General features: G+C 43.7%; 1 protein-coding gene across 6 annotated transcripts in view; it reads left to right on the top strand.

Moving 5' to 3' along the window:
* Positions 1-21,189, top strand: part of LOC144937886 (early estrogen-induced gene 1 protein-like) — a 36,948-nt gene that overhangs the window by 12,414 nt on the left and 3,345 nt on the right. Inside the window, exons 3-11 of one of the 6 annotated variants that reach the window (XM_078865450.1) lie at positions 5,102-5,222; positions 7,510-7,539; positions 9,375-9,491; positions 10,453-10,499; positions 12,429-12,577; positions 13,932-13,964; positions 14,709-14,795; positions 17,172-17,340; positions 20,547-20,665. In XM_078865450.1, the coding sequence (XP_078721576.1) occupies positions 5,102-5,222; positions 7,510-7,539; positions 9,375-9,491; positions 10,453-10,499; positions 12,429-12,577; positions 13,932-13,964; positions 14,709-14,795; positions 17,172-17,340; positions 20,547-20,665 (872 nt within the window). The remainder of the gene's footprint in view (positions 1-5,101; positions 5,223-7,509; positions 7,540-9,374; positions 9,492-10,452; positions 10,500-12,428; positions 12,578-13,931; positions 13,965-14,708; positions 14,796-17,171; positions 17,341-20,546; positions 20,666-21,189) is intronic. The other 5 variants (XM_078865449.1, XM_078865448.1, XM_078865446.1 and 2 more) reach the window with 5 other exon arrangements.

Genomic DNA, 21,189 nt, shown 5'->3' with positions numbered 1-21,189 from the left:
CAAAAGGGCCGTGACGTATACAAGTGTCATCTTTCCATTTGTCCGACAAAGTTGGACTTAGCTACAGTCAACTGTGTGCTCGTGCCACTTGCGTGGCCGATCGACCCACGGAACTCAGGAGATGCATTTTTAGGGGAAATAAAAAGGCGAGTTTGGGCATTTTAATGAGACTTTAAATTGTAACGTTTATCGGGTAACTGGGAAGAAGAAGTCACATTTTGTTCTCATGCAAAGGCTTTGATTTAATTTGTGGTGGACGTACAGTGTGTTTAAGCAGGGCTTAGTGCATTGTGTTGTGACTTTTCGTCCAAGCCTGGATGTGTCGAGTGGAAAAGTGGGCCACAGATGCTATGGAGATGGCTGCCATCATTCCATAGGGTACATAGTGGACATGTTGTTAACATGTCAACATAATTGATTTTTGGTAGTGCCCCTCTGAACCATTTAATTGGATTGTTTTTGCAATGGATTTTTACATTGACAATGGACCAAAGGAAATACCTGTTGGCAATATTATGAGAAATTGGTAGTGGTTGATTGCTGGATAAGCGCCAGAAACTAAGAGCGTTGAGAAGACAGAGAAATTAATCTCCATATATATAAAAGGCAAAGTTATGATTATGTGTGTCCGTTTAAAATGTTTAGCGTACTTCCCGACATGCAACAAACTTGAAATTTTCCATGTGGGTACTTTCCAGACTGTACACCATGCAAAAATTATTAAAATACACTTTATTTGGGGGGGGGGAGCTCAATAATGCATATATATTTTTGCAGGGCAAGTGAGCTGTGACGTCAAATCTGTCATGTGACCCGCGCATGTGGAAGCGTAACGCGTTGTTCGATTCCCGCTCACGGCCACCACCGGTGACGATTATTTTCACTGGTCCTGGGCCTCCCCTAGGTCGACTCAGCCTCAAACGAGTAACTGCTGTAGTGTGAACATCTCCACTGGGGAGACAAAGGCGGCCGGGCGTGGTGGATCCAAGTCCCGGGCAAAGCCGGGTAGTACAGCTAGTTAAATATAAACCGAGCGTGGAGGGTTTGTAACTCTCCATGTTGACTTGTAAGGCTAAAATGGTGGTACTGTATATACATGTGCGATTCATGCTCGTGTAAAAATCGGATCGCCTACTCGTTGTTAATACATTTAAATGGCCTATAATCGATTTGATTCAATTAATGTCCCGTGTAGTTTGGCACCACGTGTGATGGTGATGATTCGGAATGGAGCCAGTGAAATTGTCTTCATTTCGTTGCCTCCACGTGCATCGCTTAAGCCTTTTAAATGTCTTTCACAGGGGGAGGTATTTAAATGTAGTTAAGCAATGCGTGTTAGATTTAACCCCCCCCCCTCCTTCCCAGACCCTGTCCACCCTCCCACAACCTCTGGTTTCTCCCTCAATCCTTTAACAGAGAACTGTACATTAACAGAGGAGTCTTAGCGTGCACAATGGGGACTTGCTTTGCTGAATTAAGTGCTGCAACGTGTAAATTCCTTGAGTAAAGTGGCTGATAGGGGGTTGGGCAGACAGTGTGGGTCTAGCACAAAGCTTTTTCTGCACTCCTGCCCGGCTGCCCCGCTACTTGGGGGTGCTCAACAGGCATTTTTGTTGTTGTTGCTGCTGCTGCGCTAAAACAAAAAACGGAAGCAATCCGCCCGAGCGACTGGAGACAAACTTTGACCTTTCAACCACGGCGGCGTTCATCCTCGCTCTCACTGCAAGCTAGCGCGCACAAAAACATGTGGTGATCTTTTTTTAAATGGTACAGGACATGTACGGCCCGTATAGTCATGCACTGCTGGATGAAGGCCTGTCCACACCGTATCTTGGGGGCGGGTAGGGGGGGGGGTATTTGTGACCGTGCTTTCACCATGATGGTCAGTGGTGGTTGATGAAGCCAGGGAGCATAGACGCTGGACCATAGTACCGTACAGCAATTTTGCCATCTCAATTGGAATCTGTCCAGTTTTTTGGTCTTTCGTTGTCCAGGGTGTAACTGAATGACAGGAAGCCATGGAAACCAGATTCGTTTGATATCTTTGCGTGCAACAGAACGGTTGAACACACTCGTAAACGAAAGCAGGACTTTAATGCAAGCAAGTCTTGTCTACATCAAAAGCCATAATACCGGTCATTCATATGCAACCAGTGTTCGGTACAACGTATAATACTCCTACAAAGATATTGGTATCAATCAAAATGCAAAAATGCCCTGTTCCGTATGAGCAATACACATAAAACAACCCAATTTCAAAAGTAGTAAATGTGTATGCACGACTCAAAATTAATCGGGGTTTGATACCACAGACACGAATTAATCGTGAGACTTATCGACGAATGGACCTCAAACACGGCCTTCATTTCAGTCGTGGAAGAGCAGGCATCTTCTCTCGCCTGCAGGGAGTGGTTGCGCGCGATGCCTCCTCCGGTGCAGAGCGGGTCGACGTGAACAGCGCGGTGCCGCGGCAGAGGTCGCAACCGGGTACCCGATACCCGTACCCTACCCGATACCCGGATATCCGTACCCGGCCGGGTACGGGTGTACGGGTAGCCGTTTGCGACCCTGGTGCGGCCGGGTACGGTTAGGCCGTGAGTCACTGGTGAGTAGCCGTTTGTCACTCATTTCGGGTAGGGTACGGGTAGGGAACGGCTACCCGTACCCAGCCGGGTACGGGTACCCATTTGCGACCCTGGTGCGGCCGGGTACGGGTAAGGAATCAAAACCCGTTTGCGACCTCTGTGCCGCGGTGACAGAGCCACGATCTGGCAGCTGGCAGCGCTGCACAGCGACGAAATGGTCCTCGGCCGGCGGCTTGATGAGCGACGGGCCCTGCCTCAGTGACGAACCAGCCGCGGGGCTGTTAATGACGGCACAACAGCGCTGCACCCTTTGACGAAGCGCATAAACGCTCTCCTCGTGGGGCGTATGCAGCGACAGCGCTCTGTCTCAGTCAGGTGACAGATGGACAAATATCTTCACCGTGATGATAGTCCACGGACTTGTAGCTATGAAGTCACTATTTATCTCGTGTTGATTGTGGCGTGTGACTTGGTTGGCAGGGTTCCGCACTGTCGGAGTTCCCTCCTCTTCGAGGGCCATCTTCTTGAGTCGTACTTATCTCCACTTATTCTCCAACGACTCTTCACGCGTTCACTCTTCAACTGAAAATCTTCAGATCTGCTTTAAACAGCCTTCGCTGCTGTATTATTTCAGCTTATCAACCCCTGAAGTTCCTCTTTAGGTTATTTCTATTAATGTTTTGCCGCTGTGTTACAGCTTAGCCTCTAATGCTACTCCCACTGCCGTCCACTCTACGTTCAGTGGTGGCTAATTGTCTTGACCGCTGTACAGCTGTGTCTCGTTGTGGGGCGGCTTTCCTGTGGCACGAGCGATCGTGCTGGGTTGACGTGAACCACTCCTTCCCTTAACCACTGCTGGTCTGCCCACAGTTCAGTGATGGCATGTGTGGATATACTAAAATCATGAATTGACCAATATATACGAATTATTTCATTTCTTGTCCGATATTTCCAATGAAAAAGGAAAAGTGCTCTCCCTTTTGTAAGGCAATGGAGACCTTACACATTTAATTGGATGTCCTACAGCTTGGCCATCAATCTGCCCTCCTTTTTTTGGGAAGTAAAGGTAGTTTGTGTATTTTTCCTCGTGTGCCAAGCCTGGTGCGGCACAACTTATCGCTACAATGAGCACCTGGCTTTTAGGGGGGTGTCTCCGGCACATTCCAAGCCGACCTCAAGGCCTTTCTTGCAGGGTTCTCGTTTTTACATATCTCTCAAAGTCAAGTTAAACTCCTGGTTTGTGGTGCCAAGTTTGCCAACACGACTACATATATACTCAAACAACCATTCATTCATCAATGATTAGTATATGAAGAGACAGAACACGACTGAGACGACCAGTAATCAATCTTACTTAATACTACTTTTTTAAAAAGTGGTATATCCACAACAATTTATTTTGTTGCATTACCCTCTGCTGACAATGTAGCCCGCGATAACCTGCAATAATCTGTCTGATGCTTGGCGATCACCCATCAAAGCACTATCCAGACGTACTTCCTCAGACCTGACAAGATCGAACTCCTAATTGTTTTTTGATCATAGGCTCTTGAAAGCGTGCAGTCTAGAGAATGAACACGGATCCATTTTCTATTTACTTGATCCATTTTTCTCGTGTCATGCACAAGCCCAGGTTTTTATTGCTCGCAGTATAAGAGGTAAAGCAAGCGGGCAGGCTTGAAGATACCTTGTCAGTCACAGGTCTGTTGCTTAAATTTTTTTGGGAAAGTGGATTTTTTCTCTGTGTTTTTTTCCCTGCCGCATGAAGCTCGGTCAGGTTTTTTAAAATGCCAGCTGCACACAGCTTTCATGGGAGATCTGATCGTGGAATTCGCTCACCCGTTATGCCACTTGTTTGCCCAAAACAATGTTTTTTTGTCTCAATGGGTTGCTTGTGAAATGGCACGGGGCGCTACCTTTGCACCAGCTGCTTTCCCACGGTCACGCATAACGCTCCCAAAATGTCCCCAAGCACACGATGTAGCCATTTTTAGTTGCTTTACAATCAAATGTTGTATTCACTGCATGTAGGGTGGCAGCCAAAAAACAGTTTGTGACTTTGTAAAGGTTTAAAAGAGAGCATAGGAAAATCATCCATTCAAAAAAGTGCGATTGGGACCATAAAATCGGTTCCTCTCATCATGCCTTGCATGTCACGTGACATCACCGTACTGGGTGCATAATGCAGCCTTGTTTTTGAGCACCAGTTCAAAATGGTTAAAATCGTGGCCAGATTATTTTAGACAGCAGCAGCAGGATACACCTGTACACTGGTTTTTATTATTATGGTTAGAAATCATCCGATCATTATAGCAATAATTTCCTGTTGTTAACTTGTGGTTCAGGGACTTGATGTGGATAAGCCAACCTTGGCCACTTTTCGGACCGTTTGGCGCTGTCTCTAAGTGTATCAATAAAGCAATTATAACACTTGCTAAAGAAATTGTAGTTGCTATAGTGAGCGACGGCGTGAAATGGGGAGTGGTGGATTAACACGCTGTGCCGCTTGCGCGCAGGGAGGAGGTTCGTGAGAACTGTGTTCGGTGGAAGAAGAAGTTTGAGTTCGTGTGCAAGATGACGGCCAGCCCTACCAGTGGAGTTCTGGACCACTGTGTGTGCCGCGTGTCCATCCGCAAGGTACGTTACAACAGAGACGACAGAGAGAGCTCACGCCGGCACTTACCCTCTCGTGGAGCTCGCTGTGACATGGACATGCGGCTTGAATAATGCATACACAGCGAGGGTGGGGAAACCTATCCTGCCAGCGGCTTCATTTCATACAGCCTGCGGCCACCTGAGGCCTACCAATTTGAAATGATCCGCTTACAACATTTATTCATCACTGCAAGCATCTTAGTCACACTAATTAGGTACTAGGGAGGGATATTTTCTACCTGGCATTATGCCAAAGCATGTGTTAATGTGTGAACCACCAAAGGTCCTATTTGGCACTCGTGAAGGAAATTGGTTCCCCGATGCTTGGTATCGTGTTTATGAAACATGTAAGTAATTGTTTCTTTATTTGAGATGTCTTTATTTCGATGCACTACGGGACATTTCCATTTACTTTGAAGTAAGTTTTTTTTAGGCTGCTGTTTGTGGGAAGAAGCGTGGAGAGGTGCGTGCTAGGAATTGCATTGAGAAACACGAGCAGGATACACGTGGGTCAGAAAACACATGCAATATTAGAGACACCACATTTAAAAAAGTAACCAGGCTTGGGTGGGACATGTCACCAGAAGAGATGATGGCCATTGGTCGAGACTAATTACGGAGGAGCAGCCCGAAGATGGAACACGCAAGATATCTGCCGCAGAGATGGAGCTCGTGTGTGTAGGGTATACGTGGATTGTTGCTTCGCGAGGCCATGAGGAATCGCGACAGCGAGGGGAGGCCCTTCGCGTCGCAGTAGTGGATAACCAGTGGGTGGTGAAGAAGATGATGTTGATAATTAGTTAATCAGGAGCTGGATCATAGGGGGTAGATGGCAACCTTCGTCCAGCATTGATAAGGTCATAGCTGAAGATGATTTTGATGACGATATCAGCAGCAGGACACCAGCTTGATGCATGTCGGCTTAGCTGTGCTCTTTGCGGTCAGGTTTGGGAGTTTCAAATATGATGGGCTGTGTCACCCTATACGCAATTACAGGGGTGTGGTGCTTACATGCCCGTCCAAGGTGGAGCTTGTTCACCAGATTACTCATCAATTTGCACCGCTGAAGGAATTGCTGGAAATTGGAGCGCTCATTTTCAGAAGCGTGTTTACATATTCCCATGGTTTGGGAGGAAAAGTGGATGTGCTCGTGTAAAAAGGGACTTGCCTCATATGCGGTGTCTTGGAACAGTTTGGCTGCCGAGTTCCGATGTGCATGAAATGCATCCGCCCGGGGGTTGTTGTTCCTGTCATAGCTTACGTAAGATTTGCGTCGTGGGGATTACAAGCAAATGTGTTGTGTCAAGCGGGCGAGGCCATTCATTTATATATGATATGTATTTATAGAATATTATACCAGTCTTTTAACATACTGCTACACGTATAATATAAAATTGCAATGGCTGGTGTGCAGTTAGAGCACTGCGGGCCTCACAGATAGCTTAAACAACCTACATCTATATTCTCAGGTTTTTTCGGTAAAGTCACGTAGGTAAAAACATTAAAATTAATTTTAATGTTTTTACCTACGTGACTGCAATGAATATGAATCATTGCAGTCACGAAAGCTTCAAATCTAGAACCTACATCTATGTTTCGCTTGGAAAAAATAAAATCTGAAAATTCACAGCTCGAGTGTTTCCCAGATTTTCCGGTTTCCCTTGGGCGTTTTGATGGTAAATTATGGACATTCCTTCTCATATAGGGTAAGGGTGGTGGGTTCTTTTTTTTCGAGTGCGACGCAGCAATAAATATTCTTCATTATGTTTACATTCTCTGGGGAATGCTACTGTCCAGTGTAAGCACGGAATGCTAGCAATTATCCAGATCCCATGCTGTTTCAGTCCGCGTGTGTTTCATTTGAGGCTATCGAATTGAATATGTTCACACCCACACAAATAAATTACACAAATGGGAACGACGTTTAATTTGCACGCAGTTATGCCATCCATATGCAGCACATCCAAAAAGTAACCGAATAGCAGAACTGCATCTATGAATAATGCGAGGCACACTGACAGCAGCGCACTTGACACAATCCGGCGCTTAAAATACATTCTTGAAAAATGGAAATGGTAATTTGTGTTAAAGATTGAGGCCCTAGTTGTATAGTACCTTAGTTTTGTGGCACCTTAAAAAGCTTGCAATGGATTAGGGTTTTTATTATTATTTTTGTTATCCTTTATTGCTTCCTTTAATTTAGCAATGTTTTAGCTCGACAACTGGCATTTAAATTGTTTCTCTGTTGTGTGGGTGTTTTGTTTTGAAGGAACTTAAAGGAGGGAAGGCATACAGCAAGGTAAGATGCTTGGCTTTAATTTAGGAGGATATTTGTATGCGTTGACCTATGGTTTGTCAGCAGTGACTCACTTTAGTGTCATGTTGTCAGTAATGACTCACTGTAGGGTTTGTAAATAAATGAGCAATAACGATTGATTAATATGGCCCTTAATACCATTTGCCCCTCGATTTAGTGTTTGACTTCAGCTTTTTGTTTTGTTGATTCAAATACGATCCAAATGTGTGAAAATGTAGGATAAAATTGTTGCCCAGTCACACATCTGTTACGTAATAATCCTCACGTCGATGTTGTTGTTGAAACCGACACGGAGTCGAAGGACAGGCACCACAGTGGTTCGTTAAATGTGTTGCGGATATGCGAATTACTCTTTACGTAAAAGCTTATTTAGTAGCCGAAACAATCCATTGAGATGTTGGTAATCTCGCTGATACTCCCTTGTGAGAATCGCTCCACAACTTCACCGCAAATGTTTTCGTTTGAGGCCACTGGTTTGCCTGCTGTGGATTCTTCAAATGACTTTTAAACAACTAGACGCACCGAGACGACACAGCTGAGTCATGCATCTTGGTCACATGTTACCAACCAGCTGTCCTACATATAAATAGGGCGCTAGATTATTCTTGCCGGTTATCGCTTTGTGCCGCGTGGTTCAATATTTTGTGCTTTATGCGGCAAGCTTTATGTGACCAAATCGCCCAGATTGCACCCGGTCTCGTCAGATCTCGGAAGCTGACGACTTGAGCCGCTGTCGCCGAGCACACAATTGCTTAATTCTAGATTTGAAGCTTTCGTGACTGCAATGATTCATACTCTTAGTTTTTTCAGTAAAGTCACGTAGGTAAAAAAATGTGTAAATTAATAAAAGTAAAATACTTTTATTAATTTACATTTTTTTACCTACGTGACTTTACCGAAAAAACCTAAGAATACACAATTATATAGGCTGCAGGGTAACAGGAGGCAGGGCAGCAACATCCATTGTTGTACTGTGCTTCAATGCTCTCACATCCACGCCCTCCCTACCTTTACCAACCCACTGAGCAGCATACTGAAATATGATTTTAAACAATATAGCCCCCATGACCCATATAGTGTGGGGATGCCCTGCCAGCATTGTATTGACAAAGGGCTTTACACAGCAAGTTATCCTTGAAAGTAGCAGATTAACAATGCCTTTTTAAAGTGTGTAAATAGTTTTACCACTGTTTGTGTTAATTGACATTAAAATAACCAATATAAGCACAGGGAAAAGTTGAATCACTGTTTTTTGCACCCTTGTGAAAATTAAAAGTTGTTTGAAGTCTGTTGTCTCCAAACGTAAAGGGTTTAAGCTTCAGAAAATCTGTAGAGATGATCATGTAATTATATTTCGGTTGTCCCATCAGTGTTATGTCAGGAGATGAACAAATTTCCATTTGTAGCTCTCACAACGGTGCAGCACCCTGTGCTGGAGATAGACCGTGAAAGAGGATGTCATAGAACTACTGCTGAAGTGATTTCAATAAGCTTCTTTTTGCACACTTGCCACATATTTTGTGTATGCTGTGTGAATAGGGTTCACTCTATATCAATCAGACCATTAAAATATACATGTCTATACCATAATAAGTCAAATAAAGGATGTCCGCACAGTTATTTGGGACCAGGCTGGAATTTGACACTTGCTGTTCTTGAGAACGCGCTATAAAAATTACCAGCTGCCTGAATTTAAACCCAGAATCTCAATGGTGTTGGCTCGGTGCTCTGACATGGTATTAGCGTTCCGAGCCACCTATAAGAAAACTGCGGTATATCGATTTGGTGTGTGGTGCTGCGTTTGTGATTGGTCGCAGTTGGGTTTTGCCGACCTGAATATGGCAGAGTTTGCCGGCTCGCGCTGCACAACACGCCGCTGCCTTCTCGAGGGATACGACACCAAGAACGCACGGCAGGACAACTCCATTCTCAAGGCATGTCTCTGCCAAAACCGCATTGAAATTACGTCCTTGTTAATGACGTGTGTGTGTGTGTGTGTTGAACTTGACCAAGGATCAGGTTCCAGTTGCCACGAGCATCGCACAGCGCATCTAATAATTGAATCAGGATTTTAGTGCAGAGAGTGAATATCTACAAACACACTCTTATAATTTCCGTTCCCCTATTTAGCTTCGTGTAAGACCATGAAACCTTACAGGATGTCTTTTATGAAATCGAGACCAGGTACATACCACATCAGGGAGAATGGTATGGCAACAGAACAACTTTGAGTTTTATAAGCGATTCGAACGCTGGAAGCAGACTTGTCATCATATCACTGTATATTGTCACCGTACAGAAATTCAACTACGGCTTATGTTTATGTATGTTGAACTTCTTTCGCACCGTACGTAGCCAACCGTGGTAATCGAATGTGCGGGAAATGGACAACGAACTAAACAAAAAAATCAGTTCTAGAGAAATTAGTCGTCAAACTGTATTTAAAAGTGCATAGCTCCAGTGGCTTCCTAATATCGGAAGGAAGAGCGTTCCAGATGGCCGCAGAAGCATATCTGAAAGCGTGCGATGCAGTGACCGTCTTTGTTTATTGAGGCCATTATCCAACATCACCCATAATACCTGTTTAAGCTCCCTCGATGTAAACCTATTTAGTGAATAAGTCTAGTTGGCCAAACTATCACGATCACATTTTCAACTCTGTGACCTGTTTTTTGATTAACCTGTTATTTTCGTTAATACCTTTTGCTGCTTTAAAACCAAATCGTTATGTAATGTATGACTGTTGCACTTATTTCGCGCCATACATTTTAATACATGTGGGGTAAATACTTGCTCAATTTCTCGTGCAATGGGGTTTTTTTTGTGTGTTGTTGAAATTGCATTGCGTGACATTTGCAATTAAATTCTCATTTGTGAATGATGAACATTTCTTAGGTCATTATTGGGATGACTCTACTCTCTGGAGACCCTTGCTTCAAAACGTAAGTTTGACGCGAACAAATAGATTTCAGCACGTGTATAATTTGTAATCGACTTACGGTGCTCATGATAATCTTTAATTATTACGTAAATGTATGTATCCAAATGCCAGATGGCTGTCAATGTTCATTTTGAAGTGCGGTAAATCCACTCCCAAGTTGGAGAACCGGGGAACATTTCTCACCGAGAGGTTAGCGGAGGTAAAACATGGACAAGTTGATGCGTTGGGAGTGCCTCGTTCCGCAGCTATTTGACTTTGCATTTTGTGAAAACCTTACGCCATCATCCAAAGCGCTTTATTAGGTGAGTCACGGTTGCCTACAGCGCTAGGCACTTGCATGCATCTCTGACTCGGTTATCTATTGACTTCACAAGTATGTCTGCCTCCCAATTGCTTTTCATTTGGCTTGGGACACGGTATCGATTAAAACCTTTCCTTTTTAGTCTGGGAGACATCTTGTATTACTTTTAAAATGGATGATGCGCAGCAGCGTTGGATCGAGAGCCTTTTTTACAAGAGTTTCCAGTGAACCTGTACATTAGAACATTTAGGTATGTGTAATGTACCTATTAAAATACAATACACGCTTGAATGGAAAGTAGCAGGTATAAGAGACAATAAAAAAATAACTAACAGCTGGGAAATCCCAGTGGTTGTGTGTTTTTGCTCTAAAAGGTTAAATTACATTGTGAAAGTCAAAACACCATTATGCAAACTAAGCTGAGTCCTTGGCAAGTCATGGGTTGCATTATCTTTCACCACAGATCTGTTGCAAGCTCGTTTCAGTTGAGATATATTTTCATAATCTCTTAATTCGCTTGGCGATTATGGTTTGGAGACAAATCCATGAAAACGAGTTTTTCCTAGAAGAATACAGCCATACTATTCAAATGAGTTTATAGCCGCATCAAATGTTCCCCGCATTTTTGTTTAGCAGCTGTTCATATATCTTGCTGACGTAAATGATGTGTGTTTAGTGAGTAGGTGTTTAAAATGGTTTAGACTGCAGAATTAAATGTTTTATGTGACTTTGTGCAGTCTTAAGTTTAATGTTTAAATTATGTTTGCCTCGATGTTCCTTTAAAATACACACAAAGATAATTGGGTGCAATAATGACACGGCTCAGTGCTTCACTCGTAGAGTAAATTCTAGCTCAGACTATCCTCCCACCTTAACTTAACAGCTTCAGTAGTGGAAACAGACAGCCTTTTAGGTTGTTGTTGCATAAAATTGGATGAACATGTGCACACACACACACACTGGGCACATTAAACATTTTCATAATGGATTAATTAAAAGAGTTTGTTTTACTCTTGCCAAGATGAAACGTCTCTTCGTTTCGGCTTACTGGCCTTTAAATAAATTGGTCAGATCAAAGCCACGCTATGCTCATAAGGCCACCCACTTGTCTATAATAGCTGATGGGGGGGTTGAACACTTTCAGGGTATGTATATGTGCTTGGGGACAGTGGGTTCGATTCTCGCCCTTGATTAAAGCCAGTGGAAAGTGGTATCTGAACCTGGCCTGGGCATCCCCCGAGGTCAACTCAGCTTTGAATGAGTACTTGGTGCTGTCTGTAAATGTCAGCATTGGGGAGACAAAGGTGGCCAGGTGTGGTTCTGGCCACATCGGCCCCTTGTGTCACATCACAAAGTTTTGAACTGGGCGGGCCACATATATCATATGCAATTAGCAAGAAGGGCTCAGCAAGCTTTTACGTGGATCTCGGAAAATGACAGACTAAGATGAGGGTGATTGACCATGGGCTGAAACCAAACAGTGTGGAGGGATTTCTAATTTACAGCTATTAACATGGGAAGAGCTCTTGACTGGTAGCACATGACCGTGGCAAGTGGAGGCATCGTCTAATGTGTCGGGGACAATTGACGGACAAAGCAAGGTAGGTACATGTGTTCATTTGTCTTCAGGCCTCCGGCACCCATGCCGCTGTCAGTATCCGGAGAGGATTCCGGCACGCTGCAGCTGGAGAGCAAGGGCCCCGGCGATGATGGTAGCAGCACCCCGGGCTCCTTGGCGCAACGGCAGAGCAAGAGTCGGCCCAGCGTGTTGCCTACTGGTGAGCTCATCCGCCCGCAGAGGCACGCAGACCGAGAACGTCCTCGGCTACGTTCGGCCAGCACGCGCAAAAAAACAAGCGATCAAAAAGTCATATCGCTTGCCGTGTAAATGCGTACCGTGGCTGCGTGTGGTCTCATGCTATCCGACAAGAGTTTAAAGTTGTGATAGTTAAAAAAGAAAATTGTGCTTTTCGTTTGTCCGCTTACTAAAACAACTTTACTCCAGATTGTATCCGAATTGTGTTTTCGGCGTAGCGCGATGCGACAGTGTCAATTCGGATGTCTCGCAGAGCAGTGCACCCCCATTGTGTTAGAGAACGGCCTGTGGAAGCAGCTATCATACAGCTACCTCTAGAATCACTTGAAGTGACCTCTTTTCAATACAGCGGGTGGCAGCACCTTCCTACCCATGCGTAGCATGTCAGTCATAGCGATATTTTGATTATCGGTTATAAAATTTTGCCAAATTAAGTGCAGAAACAAATTTAACATATTATTGTGGCGTTAAGACCACCGATTCACTACATCTACATCAAAACAGGGCTTTTAAACGATAACCGGTGAACTGTTAACCATTTTCAGAATCCTTTAACTTATTGCTCATTGGGCTCCTCCAGAATAAATGAATATTCTGATTCTGATGCTGATGCCAACTCAGCACTCGGGGAGCCTCTTGGCCATTTCGAGAGTATGCACATTAACGCCCCGGTGCAGGCGTGTCTTCATGGCGCTCGAGTGGTATCACTCCCACACATACGTTATTAATGGCGTGGCAATGCAGTAACAGCACGAGAGTGCTTGACAATGATTATAAATCATTCAAATAAGCCTTAAGCTTGGGTTGGGACAGCTCAAGACGCACAGCCTTGGCTGCCGTCTACAATGTTCGATTTCGTTTTTTGAGATGCATCTTAATTTGATTATATGGTTATGGTCCCCGACCACCCACGTGTGACAAAAAATATCAGTAAAACAATAGCAGTTCCATGTTTTTTGTTATTTGTATGCACATAGTGCAGTGCGTGTGTCTGCTGAAGACAACATCAACAAAGCTAGGCATCAGCAGTCACGTGATTATTATTATAATATTAAAACCACCCATTGTTCTTGTATCATTTGAATAACCTTGCACCCTTTAGTCTAGCGGCAGTTTGCCTTAATATTTTTGCAAGTGTGGTGTGAAATAAATCTGCTCTGCATTCAGAGCAGACTTGGGCATGTCTGAAAAATGTGTTTGTCATATTAGTTTTCTTTACACTGCCCTGTGGCATTGCACAGCCTTGGATGAAATATAAATGTGTGGAAGATTAAATTGAATCCACAATGATGACAGTCTTGCACCTTGTAATTCAGCAGGAAAGTGGTTGAAGAATAAAGATCTTGCCAGTAAGTGTTTTTGGAGGAAGAAATAAACCACATTCTCTGGATGTGCATGAGCAGTGCATTTGGAAGCAGTTGGTTTCACGGAGCTGCAATTAAACCCTACCGTTTCTCCTCCTGACATGATGGCATGTGGCTATTTAAAGATTCCTGCATACTTTCAGGGCTGATTACTTGGTGGGACACATCTGCCTGTGCTGGGACTGGATATTGGCTTTGGGATGCAACCTGAGACTCATGGAAGCCTTGAACTTCTTTTAAAATCCATGAGCTGTACATGGGTATTAACCTCTCCTGAATTAAACACGGCAAACTGTCCTACTACTAACCATTTAGACTGGAAACTTTCGGGACTGCAGAAATTCATATTCTTGGCTCTTTCGGTAAAATCACGTAGATAGAAAACAAATCCAAATTAAAAGCAAATAACCCACGACGTTTCGATCGCAACACAAGCGGTCTTCATCATTTATCTCCACCCGATGAAGAGCGCTTGTGTTGCGATCGAAACGTCGTGGGTTTTTTTGCTTGAAATTTAGATTTTTGTTTTCTATCTACGTGACTTTACCGAAAGAACCAAGAATATGAATACTACTAACCATTGTATGCATTCTCTGCTGAATAACTCTGTGTCATGCTCCGTCAACAATATTGTGTCCTCAACGTTTACGTACATGTGCATTGTGTCTCTGTTGCCTAACATCCATGATGTATTCCTCATTCTATTTTGCGTGCATTAACGTGTTGCAGAAATGAATATGTTGTGTGCAGATGAACCCTTTCAAGCGGGACATGTCCGCAGCTCCAGCTCTGCCAGCCAGCATTCCCGAATCTCAGGTACAGCTCTTGTCAGTTGCATTGTTTCCTCACTGCGTTCACATTGCTGGCCTAAGACGATCACTAAAAACAGGTACAGGCACGCTTACAGAGTGTTTCTCTTCGTGGCCTGGCACACAGTGTGAGTCTCGGTCATTGCTGGGTATGTTTTGGGTATTGCTCATCAGCAGGTAACAATTTCACGAGCATACTTAGATGGGGGGGGGGGGGGATTCGATGGTTGCTCCGTGGAAGGTTGTGGAGTTGAACAGACCGAAATATGTATTCTTCCAGCAGCCAGTTTTCTCCTCGATGTCGAATGACCTTTCGCAGAGATGAAATGGAGGGCTCGACCGCAGGCTTCCAGAATAAACCGCTGTGAAGCCCCCTTCAAAACGGTGGCTTTAAAGCGTCGCTTGGCAGCGCGGCGTGAAGTGCACCGTCACGCACCAAGCGCAGCTATTGTGTCGGGTCATTCACGTCCAAGGGCTGCCTGCCACTAATTAGCACGAGAGCCTATTGTCTGTCCCTCCTCTCATATTCATGTTGGTTGCCTGCTGCTTGGTCCAGTGGTCTTCTATCAAAGGCACTATAAATTGTCGTGCAATTTTATCCCCTTCGATAAAAAGGGGTGGTGTTAGCTGATCCTCTCTCTGTGTATTTGCTTTCTTGTGAAATTTTAATGGTTAGTCCACAATGTTTAATCCATCCTCGCGTTGGATGTGGTAATGTTAAATGTTGGGCCTTTTTTGAGTAAAGTATGGCAATTGAATGTTTGTGTATCTTGGCACTGATCCATGGAGTTCATTTTTCTGTCTCTCAGTGTAATTCCAAGCACGCATCTCTCTTGGCTTGTTTGCATACTTTTCAGTTTTAGTTTCTTTTTATTTGTCAGTCTGCAGCTCATGGATCAGAGATCAAATGTAAATTAGAAATATGTTGACTTACGAAAAGTATGTAGGCTTGGGCAGGACATGTTCCTAGAAGGTAATATGGCCAATCGTCGAAACTGATGATGGAATGCCAGCCAAGGGAGGGATACACATCTGAGAGTACATCCACTGTGAAGATGGAATGATATAAACTTGTGTGTGGGAGTAAAAATAGATTGTTGTGTATGTGTGTATGTAGGTTAAACTTCTCTCGCACCGTACATAGCCAAGCGCATTAATTGTAGATGCGGGAGAAGGACAACTATCGAAAGACAAAGAGCAGTTGTAAATAAATGTTTTAAATAAATATTTAAAAGTGATTAGCTCCCAGTGGGTTCCTAATATCGGAAGGAGAGCATTCCAGACGGCCGCAGAAGTCCATCTGAAAGCGTGCGATGCAGTGACCGTCTTTGTTCGCTGGTTAGCCAAAAACTGCTGTAGGACAACGGGCTTTTGCCTGGTGGTTATGCTCTTTGACGAGATCAGCAAGGTATCGTGGTTCAATTTTGGTAAGCACTTTGTGTCAAATGATTTTGATAGCGTAAAGGTGATTAATTATGCATTAGATACATCATGGCTGATACGATGGTGATGATAACGATGCCTTGTTGCCATGAACTAATTTGTGGCAAGATTGTAGGCTGATATTTTATTATTTGTGAGAAGTTACATAACCTCCATGAGAAATAATGAACAACACTCGTCTCTACCAAGTTCCCTTGACGTGCATAGCCCCCCCCGCCCTCCCATTTTGTACAGCATCTTGAGATGGTGCCATAATGAGATGCTTTATAAATACCAAGTTTTGCCAAGGCATAGAGGATGCATATTATTGAGATGAAAGAGAAATGAACAAGGGGGATAGATAAGAGACCTTGAGACAAATGATACAGATCAGTACGTACGGATGTTACGACGGCACGATGCCATGTAGCGTCACGTGGCCAGCCAGCATGCACTGATTTTATTAATGTGGCCCACCAGTCAGTGTAGTTGAAGAAACCGGTTCCATTGAAACGATAAGAAATATAGTAATAGGTTTTTACCCTTTCAACTGGTACAAAAACTGACACTTTTATACAAGGCATCGTGTTTGCAATAACCACAACACAAGCAGTCAAAATGCAAACAAAAAGAAACAACTCTGATAATGATTATGATATGCACTGTTTATTTTGTTTGCATTTTGACTGCTTGTGTTGTGGTTATTGCAAACACGATGCTTTGTATAAAGGTGTCAGTTTTTGTACCAGATGAAAGGGTAAAAACCTATTGCTATATTTTGCCACTGGTAAAGGAGATGTCTCATAGTGACGATAAGAAATAGACATACACGATGGCAGATGGCACATCCGAGTATTCATTCGAACGGCCAGTGGGGCGCGTAGCTCAACCCGGGCGTGTGCGTGGCAGCAGCAGCAGCAAACGTCGCCCCCTGTTCCTCCCTTGTTTTTGTTGGCGCCAGCAGGGTACAGCACGGAGCACTCGCGCGCCTCCAGCCTAGGCGACCTCACACACCGGCGCAACACATCCGGGGACAGCAGCGCGTCCACGGGCATCGGCAGCATGCCAGACAGCATCAACCAGGAGCGAGTGAAGCCACCGCGGCCCCCGCAGCCCGCCGACAGGTACAGGTGCGTTCCCTCGCTGGCTTTTTATACCTGTGTAGTTAGTTACAATTGAGTACATTTGGTACTCTTAGTTTTTTCGGTAAAGTCACGTAGGTAAAAAATGAAATAAAAATTAATAAAAATAAAATACTAATTTTTATTATTATTATTAAAGTCACGTAGTTAAAAAATAAAATTACAATTAATAAAAATAAAATAATAATTTGTATTATTATTTTATAATAAAATAATAATTTTTATTATTAATTCATTCTTATTTCATTTTTTACCTACGTGACTTTACCGAAAAAACTAAGAGTATGAATCCTTGCAGTCACGAAAGCTTCAAATCTAGAATGAGTACATTTGGTGTTCGTGCCATTCTTACAGCGCAAGGCTATCATCGCGAAGGTGCTATATTTTACAGGCATGGTCTGCAGTAGGTCGATGTTGTCATGTATAATCCCAATTGAGTAGTTTGTGGGTAATTCTTTTGAATTTGACCTACTCGTTTCAAATGATGTCAAGGGGATCTTTAACATCCACTGTGAAGCAGATGGCCTTATTTTACGGTTAATACACCGTTATAACCGTGGGCGGCCTGTCGGATTCGACCTGTGAACCTTTACCACAAGCGGTGAGCGTGATACCGCTGGGCCATGTCAACGCTCACTTCAACACGTCCTTGTTGAAGAATATAATTTTTTTGCGGTGGCCCTGGTGAGTCAGAGCTCAGAACGCTGAGCTGCCACCGCTTAACCTCATTATAACCACGTGTGGTTATAATGAGGTTATCTGGTATAATGAGTTTGATGGTCTCAGCTTGGTCAACAATGACTACATACCACATTACATTTGGTTCCACGCTTAATTTGACTAACACTCCAGCTCTGAGAAATAAAACATTGGTATAACTGTCGTATGATGAACATTTACTCTCGTTTGCACGGTGGGAAAGTGCTGCCCCCTATTTTATAGAAAAGAGGTCATTTGAAGGGATTTCAGAGGTAGCTTTACAATATTCACTTGCACAGGCCATTCTCTGCTAAAGATCCAATCACATTCTTTGTCTCGTTATATAAAGCTGCTGGTACAGTCGGGATTAAATTGGGGATTTTTTTATGTTATTTTTCCTCGGTTCAATTAATTACGGTTGAAAGAATGATAAAATATTTTTTGGGAAAGGTAAGGAGTGGAGCTCTGTCGAAGCTAATGTGGACGGGCAAAAAAATAAGTCTTGAGAATATGATGCAGCTCTTTTTCAGAAGCGACCTGGCCACAAATGATAACTCAACGAAGTGGTGTATCATGTGGAAATTTTCGCAGCCAAATACTCTGTACGTACGCTTCTAAACGTGGAGGCAACAACCCGGAGGACAAGGAGATAAATCCACGGGACCATGGGGAGAACACGCAAACTCCAAATATGCAGGCGTCAGGATCGGGATTAAATCCACGACCTCCTGTATACCAGGCGAGGTAGTTAACATCTCGCCACCGTGGCATTCTTATATTAAGGTTCACAAACCTAAGCTTGAGCCCTTCCATTAAAGCTCGTGTCTTAGGCATCCTAGTTTGTTTGGTATTCCAACTTCAACAAATATTTGTGCACGTTAGTTGATATTGTGTTACCTACAAGAGTAAAATCCTTTGCCCTTCCACTTGGCAGAAAGTGTATCTCGCCTGGCACAAGCCACATGGATTTGTCACCATCGTTACTTGTGTGAATTTAGGGTGTAAGGATTGACTCCTGAAAATCGGATAGACTGTCATGAGTCAGTGTGGCGATTCAGTTTAGAGAAATGTATTATTTTTCTTAACGTTGGGAGTGAACGTAGTGGACGCTAGTGGTTGTAAGGGTCACGTAAATTCATTACTTGCAGCATATATAAATAAAAAAAGGGAATTTTACGCTCGTATTGTTATATTAAGAATAGATATTAATTGGTGGATCAATAGTTACCAACCTTACTTTAATTCCTGTTCGAATTGATTTCTATGACTTTTGCTTTTGCAATTTTGTATTGACATAAATAGATTCCAGTGGAGCGGTGGTGGTTTGGTTAGAGCATTGACACTATGAACCCAACAGACTGGGTTTCATTCCCAGCCAAGGCTAACATCAGTGGCGAGTGATATCCAAACCGGTCTTCGGCCGCCGCCCCCCCCCCCCCCCCCTTATCAACCCGCACTAATCAGCGTGGTGCAGCACGGTAAAACAACTTCGCCATAACCTGTTTGCTAAGGCATGGTAAAACAACCCCGCCGTAGCCAACACAGTGTGGGAGGTCCTCATCCAGCAGTGGATTAACAAAGGGGCTCGAACGCACGTGAAGATTCATTGTTATTTTGTCAAACAAAGAATTCCATTGTGGGAGAATATTTCACAATAGAGAAGCTCGAATTGTGTGTACGTCACCACTTGCAGCCAGCATTCGTATAAGTCGTCCGGTAATTGCCGTTAAGTAAATGGCTGCACCGCTTTGCGTCAACCCTTGAAACCAATGTGATCTTCAAATCTTTGTTGCTTTGTTTTAAACCCTCATACAGTTTCTAACATTGGCTGCTGGACAGCAGAATATATTGTTGCAGACTTCGTGTGATATTCTTGTTTTGGATTGCTAACTAAACGGCTAGTTGTGAGTAGTGCATCCGAAACACATGAAACTGTTATTGATGCTGCTGTCTTAATTCCCTTAATCAGGGGCTTGACCTCGCTGGCATTAGGTCTTCGTTGTGGAGCTGTTAGAGCATTTTGTAATCTCAGACCTAAGTAGTGTTCACTCAAGTGCAGTAATCAATTTTCGACAAGGTTATTTGGAGTGAAATGTACTGCTTTTGAAGAGGAAGAAGTAGTAACATTGCTTTCTAACTAAGGCTGAAAGCATTTATGCATGAGCAAAGTCTGTCCACAATGGGAGGGGGGTGCACCATAAAACTCCCAACCTGTAGTATGACATTGTATTGTTATTTGGGATTTACCCTATTTAAATTTGGCCACGTCGATTCAAAGGATTTGCCAAAACTTTGAGACACGAATCAGTTTTAAAAGTGACTTTGCGATGCGCCAACGCATCTTGCCCTGACAGCTTCTCTCCCCAGCTTTTCGCGCTGCTGATTAAATACCTCCGAAGACCAACGTCTGTCGAAAGGCACATTACGCGATCCGTCTTCTAAAAAGGATGTTGCCTTCCTTGCCGATCGCCGCTGCTCTGCGCGTCCGTGTGTAGACGCAAGGACTCTGTGGAGAACGAGCTGAAGCGGTTTGACGCCACGAGGGTGGACGCGGACGACATCGTGGAGCAGATCCTGCAGACGCAGGACTTCACGGCTGATCCCAACACAGAAGGTATGGATTGGTCTGTTTTTCTAGGTCACCGTACGCACAGCATCTCACGCCCCCCCCCCCTCCGTTTCCAAGACACTGACGCGGGAATCTTTTATTCGGCCGTTCGCCACTGTTGTGCTGTTTGTTGTTCTGGCTTCCGTAATGTTCACGTCATAAAAAAGGGCTGTTCCATGCAAATAATTGAACCCGATGCTTATTAAAAATAAAAACAACCAGGTCAGATGTGGTTTCAAGTTTAAAGTGTATGTTGTGTAACTATGTGAGAACGTTTCGATTTAAAGCTTTCGTGACTGCAGGGATTCATCTTCTTGGTTCTTTCGGTAAAGTCACGTAGAAGGGAAATAATAAAAATAAAACAGATTATTTTATTATTTCCCTTCTACGTGACTTTACCGAAAGAACCAAGAACATGTGAGAACGCTTGAGGGCCAGGATAAGTCTCACCAAAATGACGAAACCAAAACGATTACAAAATAAAATCTACAGACGTGAGAGCATAGAAGCACAGAACTATGGATGTTGCT

This window comes from Lampetra fluviatilis, chromosome 20 (genome assembly GCF_964198595.1).
Source record: "Lampetra fluviatilis chromosome 20, kcLamFluv1.1, whole genome shotgun sequence".
Taxonomy (NCBI): domain Eukaryota; kingdom Metazoa; phylum Chordata; class Hyperoartia; order Petromyzontiformes; family Petromyzontidae; genus Lampetra; species Lampetra fluviatilis.
This window is presented reverse-complemented; position numbering and strand designations above follow the sequence as displayed.